At 44.6% G+C, this 12251-nt stretch overlaps 1 protein-coding gene across 1 annotated transcript in view; it reads right to left on the reverse strand.

The window, feature by feature from the left end:
• CCDC171 (coiled-coil domain containing 171) overlaps positions 1–12251 on the reverse strand; it is a 204891-nt gene that overhangs the window by 113827 nt on the left and 78813 nt on the right. Inside the window, exons 16-17 of the mRNA XM_082206189.1 lie at positions 11563–11751; positions 1216–1723 (exon numbers count right to left, since the gene is read on the reverse strand). Coding sequence (XP_082062315.1) covers positions 1216–1723; positions 11563–11751 — 697 coding nt within the window. The remainder of the gene's footprint in view (positions 1–1215; positions 1724–11562; positions 11752–12251) is intronic.

The following is a 12251-nucleotide window of genomic DNA, read 5'->3' on the forward strand; positions in this document are numbered from 1 at the left end:
ATTCTATATCCTCCCACCACGCTGACAAAGAATTCTACGAAACAGTAGTCAATATCCGGAATCACTATTCAGTGTTGGACATCATATTTGCTGAATACACAAAGCTTCACAGCTTGTCTTTCATCGTACAAAGTCTGGTACCTCGCTTCATTTAAAGGTTTTCAGAGACTTTGAGATAAAAGATTTCAATTTTTGACTTGTTATGGTTTGAAGGAATTCTATAAAAGATTGTCTATTGCGTATCATTGTGTTGCCTAGACATTGCTGATGTCAGATAGACAAGGCTAAGCAAGATGGATCAGAGGCCTTACTTGGGATAAGCAACTTCCTGTGCTCTTATGCTATGCTCATGCTACACCAACTCTTAAAAATCTGCAAATGTTCCAATTATTAATCTCATGGCAGTTCAATTCAGATGTGCCAAACCATAGATTACAACTGAAAATGCCTTCCTTGTGGTTACCATAAAACAACTTCCATGATTTCATTGGTACAGAGCTCCGTGGGACAACACAAAAGCCCAATCTCCTAACCATGGTTAAGACATGTGCCTTAGGCTTGCACGCTCCTATCTCATGCTTTAAGTCCTTCACGGATTGTTTTAACCATGGAGAAGCAATGGCCATGGCTAAAACTAGCCAGCAGAGCTCACAAACCCTGGATTTGAAGGGATCTCGTTTGTGTTAACCATGGCTTGCCCAGGTGCAGGCAACATGCTACGCCATACTACGGAACCAGAAACCACGGAATGGAGACCTGAATCAGGCATAGTCAACCTCGGCCCTCCAGATGTTTGGAGACTACAATTCCCATCATCACTGGCCACTGGTCCTGTTAGCTAGGGATGATGGGAGCTGTAGTCCCAAAACACCTGGAGGGCCGAGTTTGCCTATGCCTGACCTGAATCCACATGGAAAGTGTACTCTGCATTTCCTAAACACAATCAGGTCTGCAATGGGTCACAGTCAATTCAGATTCAGTTTACCATCAGTTCAGATGGGTGTGTGTGTGTTTCCTGTGCATTTAACACCGTATCTGGGGGTTTGGGGCTCTTTTAATTAACACGCTAAATTTGGTCTAACAGCTTAAACATAATTTCCCCCCTCAAATTATAAAGCCTATGCCCCCCATTGCCTTGGCATAATATAATTGTTATTTAAGTACTGAAAGTGCAGTTTGACACCAAACATATAAATCACCGGCTGATTATCTTACTAGACAGGTTCTGCACATCCTTGGAGTCTCCTGCACAGACTAAGATTCCTATGCCTTCTCTGAAGCTGTCCACCCAGGAGAAAAGAGAGCTGCCGGACTGGCCCAAGACCTGAAGCCTTTTGGCTGCCAGCACGGCAATGACGCCCTTGCGGAAGAAGTGGATCATGCTGCCGCCATGTTTTTGCTTCTTCGCCTGGCCGTCGCTCGGCTTCCTTTCCTCGGCCTCGGACAAAACGTTGGCCAGAGTCCGGATCTCTTGCTTGAAAATGTCACAGGTGTTGACTTGATCTTGGAGGAAGTCCCTTTGGGTCGATAAGGCGCACGAGCGGCTGTAGAGCGCATACAAGGCTCCGGAAAGCAGAGCGCACGCCGCCAGAAGAGACATGTGCTCTTTTTGGTTTTGAGTCAACATGGTCTTAAAGTGCGAGTTCTCAAAGAGCAACTGCTCCTGCCTCTTTTCGGCGGCGGCAAACTTCTCCTTGGCTTTCTCTGCCATTTCTTGATATTTCTGCAAATATGGGAGGAGATATGGGTTTCAAGGAACGGAATCAACCGGCAGCCTCTTTATAAATCGGGAGAAATGGCAGAAGCAATGGGGCACATGGCAAGCTCCAGAACATCAAAGCCCCAAAGCTGCTGCATCGCTCTGTAACCAGCTCATTAAATCCAAGCTCTGGAAAGGCATGTTCAAAATTATGAGCTCGCTAAAGAGCCAATGAAAGTGAAGCTGCTTATTAAAAACAAACAAAAACAAAACAAAACAAAACACCAAGCCCTAATCTCATATTCCAAACCTATAAAAGTCAAGATGCTCATCAGTGGAAGAAGAGAAGCAGCGCTGTCCTTAAAACATAACACCAGCAACTGTTTAAAAGGGCTTTACAATAAATTTTATACAGTGGTACCTCAGGTTAAGTACTTAATTCGTTCCGGAGGTCTGTACTTTACCTGAAACTGTTCTTAATCTGAATCACCACTTTAGCTAATGGGGCCTCCTGCTGCCGCTGCACCGCTGGAGCACGATTTCTGTTCTCATCCTGAAGCAAAGTTCTTAACCTGAAGCACTATTTCTGGGTTAGCGGAGTAACCTGAAGCGTATGTAACCTGAAGCGTATGTAACCCGAGGTACCACTGTATAGAAACTGGATAAATATTAATTTGGATTACTAGAAAGACTTTACAACAGCCATATTGCACTGTCTGAGTGACTAAAAGTTAACGGCTGAGCTTGGGAAATTTATTTGGGGAAAGTTACATCCTGCAAATGGGAAAAAGCTATTCTGGAATGCAAATGTTAAATATTTTGAATAACTGTTGTTACAGATAATTGTCAGATAGGGAGGAGGGAGTTCTTTTTATCTATTTTTCTATTCTTTTCCATTATCTTAGCTATTTTTTCTGTCCCCCCCTTCTCTTTTTTATATCATTGTGTTCTGTAACGATCATGAGTATTCCATTTTGTATTTTCTTCCTCTTTTGTATTCTTCTTTTTTGATATATTGCTTTTTATTACCTTTTTTATAAATGCCTTTGGATTTTAGAACTAAAAATCTTCAGTAGGATTGTTTTAAAAAATAAATAAATGTCACGCCAGCAATGATTCACAACATACTGCCGGGTCAAAAAAAAAGTCATGAGACCAATATCACGATATGGACTTGAAACTAGTTTTGGATGATCTATATCGCCCAGCCCTAACACACATCGTGATTCGTGATATATTGCCAAGTCACAAAAATATATATCATGAAACCGATATCGTGATACGGACTTCAAGCTGGTTTTGAACGATATAGCGCCCAGCCCTAAACTCGACTACTTCCTATACTGAGGCTGTGCTAGAAGATGCAGCCGTCGTGTCACCTGTTGGATCAACATCTCAACTTGTGCTTAGCAAAATGCAGGGGCACAGGAAGGGGGGGTGATGGGGGCGGACCACCCCAGATGCCCACCACCCCAGGTGCCCTCACTGAGGGGGGTGACATTTGGTGTGCCCCCCGCCTATGACTCCCAAGCCTACCCCGAACCATTGGGGTAAAGGGGGGAGCTGCGCCGTTTTGCCAGCAGCATTCCCCCCTTCCCCCTTCGTTTTGACAGATTAGTGGAGGCTTGGGAGTCGCGGGCAGGCAGCACACCAAATGCCCGCCATGGGCGGCTCACTCCACCCCCTGGCTGCAGGGCATTTACGCTGCCCTGGGCGCCCAAGCAGCTATCCTGCATCTGGGAGGGCACTCTCTGCACCACGCTCCCCTCGGGAGCACACCTGGCCTGGGCAGCGGGGGCAAATGCTCTGCTGCTGGCCAAATGTATACCATATGTACCTGCCTTACCTTGTAACCTGCCTTTTGCCCAGGTACTGATCTGCATTATGCATTAAAGCCTTTGACAGCAGCCGGACTAGGAGTTTGACTTCTTTGCCTGGCGCTAAGAGCCAGGGCAAGTGTCGACTTCAGCATTCAACTTAACATAGCAACTAGTGTATTTTATCCATCCATAAGTTGCCCCCATGTATAAGACCACCACACCCCATTTGGGGGGGACTCAATTTTAAGAAAATGAGGGGAGGTGGCCCAAAGTTGTTGAGCCTCTCCCCCCATGCAGCTGTGGGCAGGAAACACCCCCCAGATTGCTCCCCGCTGGCTGTGGCATCGGGGGAAGCTGCGCTCCCACCAACCAGCTGGCTGGCGGGGCACCGCTTCTTCCCCCACATGCCACTATCCGTGTATTGGACGACCTCAGTTTTTTGACATGATTTTTGAGTCAAAAAACTTTGTCCAATACCCCGAAAAATATGGTAACGCAGGCCAATAGTGCAGTAATCCTTAACCATCTTATCTATGAGCAAGAGCAAAGTCAATGGCTTAAAGAACAATTATGCTAGGGTTTTGGTGTTTGTTTTTTAAAGACAAGAATGGGACACATGGCTGGGTTAAGTTAGTTTAGCAAAAGAGAATAGTAAACTAGGGAAAACCTGGAGAGACAGAAATAGATAGGCAGCAGCTGGAAAGGGGAAAGTAAAGGTGATCTTTTAATTACTTTGCAATCAACCCCCTACTTATATATTCACAGATTAATTATGTCTCGGGCAGAATTGTATTTTCAAGAGAACGCTCTTTGTATTATTTGATCAATCACTTATTGCTTTATTCTTCACATACATAATACCTGCTATTCCAATAAATGCTCAAAAACTTAATTCGGACAAGTACGTAAATTAATGACTGAATAATAAGCATTGTGAGATTGAAGTCACAGTAATGCACAGTAATACACACACACACAGAGAGAGAGAGAGAGAGAGAGAGAGAATGCAACACCTCTAACTCGTTCAATCCATGAAAGTGAGCATGGATGTAGATGCCTATTGCAAAGTTTCAACATAATAAAAAGCTTTGTATGCAGTATTTGCATAAGTTAAATTCATTCATGGCCCTGAATGCCAATTCACTAGACAGGCTAACTGTTTGCCTTTCTATTGAATCAGCATCCTGGACTATTAATACATTTATCTACTTTATCTAAGCTACGCTGGTGAATGGAAAATGAATATTTTACCGTCTCAGGAAATTACGCATCGTCGACAAGCCTAGCCAATGGGATGCCCTCTAGATATTGCTGAACTACAACTCCCATCATTCCTGACCTTTGGCCACAACGCTAGTTGAGGCTGATGGGAGCTGTATTCCAATACCCTGCATCTTTAAACATTATTTGCAATTACGAAAATGCGAGTGGAAGTGAAAATTCGCATAATTCAAACTCATAGAAAGGAAGCATTATTACAATAGTAAATTAACCACTGAACACTTAAAACAGGTGGTTCTCTTGAATGACCGTTTCCTTGCTTCCATTTTGGCAACCCTATCAACCGAACTGTCAAAAGAGAATTGCAGAGAAAGCTCTCCATGGAGATCTTAAGGCAGTTAAGCCTTTCTTGACTTGTAATAGGCAGGCTTCATTTGTGCAAAGCCACTTCCGACCCTAGGGAGGAGGTGGTGTTACGGGCTTAGCGCTCCCAGCTCCGCGCGTACAGGGGGAATCCTCTGCCGCATCATCCCCTGGCCAGCCTATCAGCTGGCTCAGGGGGTGTGGCTTGCCACCTTTAAGGCAAGTGTGGCAGAGGAGCTTCCTCTTTGCTGCCGATCAGCTGGGGAATTTCCCACCCACCCTCCCTTTAGGTTTCTCCTTTGACCTTGCTATGGACTTTGGTTGGTCGCCGTTAATTTTTCCACCTGGCAAATTGGCACCGGCCATTTGGGTTTTTTGCCTACCTCGTAGCAAATCATCACAACTTCCATGGTTTGGCAGTTAGGCATTGGTTGCGGTAGTGTTATGTAGATGAATGGGGGGAGCGCCATCACCTCCCCCAGTTGCGAAGGGTAGTCCGGTAAAGGACTCTGGGGGGCATGGCCACGTCCGAAGCCTATGGAGGCCAGAGCCCAAGGCACGCCCCTGAGCGGTGACCCCGGGGGAGTGCCTAGTTGATGTGCATCAGCAGGGCTCCCCCTGCTGGTGTTAACCCTTCCTGGCCTCTCAGACAGACGGTCTGAAGCCGGATAGTTGATTAGGACCAGTGCCTAAGCCAATACCGCTCATCACCTGTAACCAATAAAGTTGTGGCCAATTTTTGCCCATTAACTTTAATTATTGTGTCTCGTGTCTTTATTTCTTCTGGTGGGAGGCAGGAACTTGCCACACAATGGAACTTTCTCCTCCTTTCCTCTGCAACTGCCGTCACCCCTGCACACCCTCAAAATCTGCTCCAGAGAGTTGAAGGACCTCCAGATCAGATTTAGAGGGTGCAAAGGGAGAGGAGAAGGAAGGGAGGTGCCACTGCGTTAAAGGTACTCTCTGTGGACAGCGCTGGATGCAACTCACAGGGTGTGTGGCTAATTCCTCCCCCATTTAAGAAGCCATGGCTGTTGCGGGAACTAAATCTGGGCAGATGTCCGCAACCCTGTCCACAACACTCACATTAATTTGGAAACCACTTTCCCATGAGATTGGCATTGGAATGACTGAAGGTTCCACAAGCAAATGATGTAGATTAAACCCAAGCACATCTGCTTGCTTTAAAGCAACTCATCCATACGAAACAACCGACACAATCTTCATAGTGGCATGTATTTTGACTGCAGTTCTCAGTTGCTGTGTCAACGCAACCGCTGTTCAAGAAAGCTTGCTTGTGTCTTTTGGAAGAAAATACCATGTGCGTTGTAAAAGGGAGAGGGAGAAGGAACACTGAAGGCGGCTAGTTGCTAAAAAGTAACAGATCTTCCAAAATAAGTGAAAAATGTGATGGGGACTGCATAAATAACCAACAACCAGAGTTTAAAAAGGTGTCAAGTCATGGGGAAAGAGCATACCAAACACCCAAATCTCTGGCTATATACACATACATGAATAATGTATGCAAAATCTTATGCAGAACTGATATTAGTATTTCCCGTTAGGCAAAAATGCAAGGGCTAATTACATTAATTAATCCCTACAATCCTGGAAACGCACTTAACAAAATACTTCAAAATGAAACCTGAACATCAGCCCAGAAACTACAGAATTATTAGCAACTGATTTTTGCTTCTAGAAGTAGGAAAAAGGTAACCTGAATTTGGGAAGCGCGGTGGGGGAGGAAGCAAACACAAACAACTCGCAGATCTTGGCCCTCAGAGGTGAAACGTCCAGAATTTAAGAAGGCAAATATAAACTCATATAGAGTCAAAAAGAAAAGCTCAGCTGGTATCTGTTACTAAAAACAAGTAGGCCAAGTATCACTCTATCTATCTATCTATCTATCTATCTATCTAAAAGTACAGTCATACCTCGGGTTACAGACGCTTCAGGTTGCGTTTTTTGGGTTGCAGACCGCTGAAACCCAGAAGTACCTAAACGAGTTACTTCCGGGTTTCGGTGGTTTGCGCATGCGCAGAAGCGCCAAATCGCAACCTGCACGTGCGCAGACATGGGTTGCGAACGCTGCAGGTTGTGAATGTGCATCCCGCACAGATCACATTCGCAACCCGAGCATCCACTGTACAGCAATCTTCCTTCCTTTGCCATATAAATGTAGACGCACAGGCTGCATTTTTTCCCCCTTCAGCAGCTTGTAATTGTTTTGTGCCCAAACCTACGTTGCTTCTAATATTTCCTCAGAACCTTAAAAGTACAATTTCTTGAAAGGAACAGCGAGATTCTGTGCCTTGAAAGACTGGCAGCCCGACTTCATGGAGTGGAGCAGCTTTGAGAGGTGGCTCCCTGGGTTACGGCACTCTGCGGACTTCAAGAACCCTTTAAAAAAATTAGTCACTCCCCTGGAGAGTACAACTCTATTTTATCCTGTTTCTTGCTGGGTCTTTATCCTTTATGTTGGCAAGAAGACAAGACTGCAAACTGGAGACTTAATGACACCTGGGCTTCAAAGGACTTCACTTTATTTCAACTATTTTATTTTCCTCTCTTACAACCCTCACTTTGATTCCACTGAACACATGATAGTCTTCAACTAATTCACCTCTTCTGATAACAGTCCTGCTCCTTCATAAAGCAAGTCAATTCTTCAAAGGGAGGGGCATCCCTTGCCCTAGAGAATCCCCCAACCCTTCTATTTGATGAGTCTCATTCCCCCCCCATAGATCTATTCACTATTGCATTATTTGTTTTTATATGAATATCTTTTTGCCTGTGTACCTGTGCTTCTGATTATATCCACAAAATGGGATAGTTGTTTGTAAAGGAGGTGGCCTATCGATGTTGTTGGACTACAACTCCCATCATTCCTGACCTCTGGGCACTCTGGCTGGAAATGATGGGAGCTGGAGTCCCAGCAGGTTGTAGAGGGATACAAGTTCCCAAGCCTTGCGTAGTTGCAGTAGTAGTAGTAGTAGTAGTAGTAGTTATTATTATTATTATTACTATTATTACTACTACTACTATTTATACCCCGTCCATCTGGATGGGTTTCCCAAGCCACTCTGGGTGGCTTTCAACAGAATATTAAAATAGAATAATCTATTAAACATTAAAAGCTTCCCTAAATAGGGCTGCCTCCAGATGTCTTCTAAAAGTATGGTAGTTGTTCTTCTCTTTGACATCTGGTGGGAGGGCGTTCCACAGGGCGGGTGCCACTATCAAGAAGGCCCTGTGCCTGGTTCCTGTAACTTGGCTTCTCACAGGGAGGAAACCGCCAGAAGGCCCTCAGAGCCGGACCTCAGTGTCCGGGCTGAACGATGGGGGTGGAGACGCTCCTTCAGATATACTGGACCGAGGCCATTTAGGGTTTTAAAGGTCAGCACCAACCCTTTGAATTGTGCTCGGAAACATACTGGGAGCCAGTATATTATAGCAATGCTTAGTATTTATACAGCACCTACGTGCTCAATTCAGGTCAAGTAAATAATCTCTATCATCTATCAAACAACCCTGAAATGTTGATAGGATGCTATTATTCCTGGAAGATAAGCCAAGACTACGCAGGGAACAAGGTGCTGAGTTGTGCTCAACACTGGGGGGAGAGCTGCACATGACGTCACAGACGCCGTGCATGACTGTCACATGGGTAGAGCCCAGCCATGTGACATTTGCGCTCCAGGCCGTGCTGGCCGGCCCAGGGTGACATCCTGCCAAGGTCGCACGATGTCAGGGCAACATCCCACCATGCCTCCTCTTCCCCCTCAAGATTGGGGGGGGCTGAGCCCCATCTCTGTGGACATTGGGGGGCTGTAGAGACCTCAGCCCCATAGCGTTGACAAGCCTGACTCCAGGGATTCACAGCCAAGGTGAGATTTGAACTGGACGGCAGAAGTTCCCTGATCTTTGCCTTAACCGCTATGCTACAGTAATGGTTTTATTAAAACACTGTTTTGTGTTTACTGGATGCTGATATTCCTACACATCCCTATACAGAATCCTAAAGGGTGCTAGACTACAACTAAGTCACTGGTTTCTGATGTTCCAAAACTGCATGACTTCAGAATTGAGGTGAGGAAAATGAATGTTTGAGTGTTTCCCTAATCTAAAATTCAGCATAAATTTTTAAAAAGGATGCATCAGGAGTAGGCTAAGTTAGAATGTGCTGGGTGGTTTTTGACAGCTGGGGACATAAAATATGTCCCAATTGTGGAACAGCGCAAGGAAGGCTATGCCACAATCTCTTTCTGAAAGTTGTTTGGTTCTGAGCATTTCTCAGGGTATTTCAAAGCTGTTGCCTTGCAGCAACGTTTACTCTTTCTTCTAAGTGGGGAATGCATCGCACAACTCTGTGTCCTCTCAGGATAACCTTTAAACCAGAGCAATCCTATTTTTGTGAGTCTAAGGGGCTGGAGCATAGGAGCATGGGATCAGGCAGCCACAGGTTCTTAACCTGAGGATATGTTAAGAAGGGGTGGGAGCTGCCACTCATGAAAGAGGGTGCGAATGAGGGAATGGACTAAATGGATCTAGAAAACCAGTTTCCTCCAAGAGCGCCTGGATCGGGTCTGTGACCACCCACCCGCACAAGAACTATGCCCAAGAATGGGAGAAGAAGGATATTCTACAAGCTAGAACATGTGCAGAGGAGGGAAACCAATCTACAGATGTAGATCAGTATACAAATTGAAGAAGAAGATCAAGATCTGGAAACCAAATGAGGAATGACTGAGGGAGTTGGGTATGCTTAGCCTGGAAAAGAGGAGACAGATGAGATGTGACCGCCATGTCTATTCAAATTGTTAGAATTCCTGCTCCATGATTGCAGTCATGGGATTTTAGTCTATCTCATGACGGTATATGTTATGACTCCACAGAGTGAGAACTGACAGAGACACGATGTTTGTGTTACTGTGTTCCATGAAGTGGGACTATTGTCCTTTGTTCTTTTTCTCTCTGCTGTCTGATGCTAGAGAGAGAGGGAGCCATATTGCAATGCTCCATGTATGTTTATATGTAAATAAAGTAGATTAGCCAAAATGCTGAGTTGCTGAGGTCTGTTAACGCATGATGCGCAAACTCTGCGGCTCCCTAAGTGTGCCAATGTCTGTTGGCATCGGTCATTGTGATGTTCGGACTGAAGAAGGCTTATGAAGCTCCCGAACGATCGACCGGGAGGTAGGGAACATGCCAGTCGGGCATGTGTCTCTGCCAGGGTCCTACTAGAGTGTAGGCTGAACTCCTGAGACAAATATCTAAAGGGAAGACAGAGAAGCTTGTTTTCTCCTGCTGTTGATTGTAGGACCTGAACTAACGGATTCAAGTTACATAGAAGAATATTCCAACTAAACATCAGAAAGAAGATGGGAAGAGCTGTTTGACAGTGGAACGGGCTCCCTTGGGAGGTGGTGAACTCTTTCCTTGGAGGTTTCTAAGCAGAGGTTGGACTGCCATCTGCCACGGAAGCTTTAGCTGAGATTCCGGCATTGTAGGCCTGGATAAGCACACAAATGTAAATACTTTGCATATATACTTCTTTAGCTATATGTTCTACAAGTCAACACTTTTGAATATTTAAACAAGTGTTTGGACATTGTTCTAATTTCAAGGAAAGAATTTGGGCTTCCTAGCTGCAATTGAGCTACTCCGCCAACAAAGCATTAAGTGAATATTAATTCTACGAAAGATTTACAAATTAACTCTTGTTGCAGACCCTTAATAATGAATATTAAGTGAATATTAATTATACAGAAGATTTACAAATTAACTCTTGTTGCAGTATCATGGTGGATACTTCTTTACACCTTAGGGCAGAGGACAACAAAAGCCACAGTCAACGGCCTTTGAGTGTTCATAAACTCAGAAAATATAGTCCAACAGATACTGGCGTCCTTGGGGTACCATCACCTTTAGCTAGGATAAATAGCTTATGCCAAGACTACTTTATCTTGCTACCTCGCTCACAAGAGTGCAGGCTGTTTCTATGTGTTTAACCACCTTTTGTTACAGCAACTAGCCTATGAACCGATGCCTGATACGCAGTTCAGCATAAAGTGAATTTCAATAAGTTTAATTCTACCGCACCGTAGGAAGAGCAATCACCAAGAGGCGAAAGCATCTGGTGCTCCGCGTAATAACACAAAGAAGCCAATGTTTTCACTCTGCAGGTAACTTTCGCATGGTAACTAAATGGGAAATACAACTGCAGGATCCAATTAAACAATGCAAGTTCTGGAATGCCTTCACACAAATTCATAACCTTCCTAAAGAAAGTAGAAGTTAATAGTACCAAAAAGAGAGAGAAAGAAAATCATTTCTTTAAGCACACAGATATTCCCAAGCAATTTAAAATTGGTTTGGAACCTAAACCACTGAAATAATATACTAAATATTTAAAGAATACTTTTAGAAGTTTATGGTTTCCTGGCAGAAATATTGTACCTGTGCCCTTGCATGAACTTCCCCGAGGAGCCCAGAATATTGCTGTTCCAATTCCTTCTTCTGCTTCACCCAACAGCTTTCCTGAGCTTTCATCTGTTCCGTTACTTTGCTGAAAGTGTCTTCCTGGGTCTGTTGAAGCTCCCTCATCGTATCAGACTTGTTCTTACAAACATACTCAAGGTGAGATATCTGCATGGTTATAGCATGAAAGAAAATCTTTGTTTAGCATTCTTTATGGGTATATTCCCAGCCCTAACTTAAACCAGGGCACTTGGAAAAGTATTCAACATCGTGGGCCGAACCCCACGACCCGGGGGGAAATCAAGAGCTCTTTGGTAACAGTGAAAAACCAACTACATCCAGAGTTCTGACTCACATTGCACAAATGAAAATTCCGATAATAAACTAGTACGCAGGCTTCACTATCGGTTTATCTTCCAAAAGCCTCAGCATAAAGACCCACACTAGTGAAAGAAAGAAGCCAGGAGCTCAGGGGTGTAGCGGGGACGACGACAGGGGGGCCACGGTATGGATACACGGGGTTTTTTAAAAACGTATTTTTTATTAAAGGTTTCCTGGTTTACAAAAGGGGGGGGGAGGTGGAGGGGGCCATGGTGAGTGCGGTGGAGTTGGGTGGTGATATTTCTTTTTTACTTAATGTATGTGTGGGGTTTTGTGTCAGCATCGCT

This window comes from Podarcis vaucheri (assembly GCF_965113315.1).
Source record: "Podarcis vaucheri genome assembly, chromosome: 17".
NCBI classification, from domain to species: Eukaryota; Metazoa; Chordata; class Lepidosauria; order Squamata; family Lacertidae; genus Podarcis; species Podarcis vaucheri.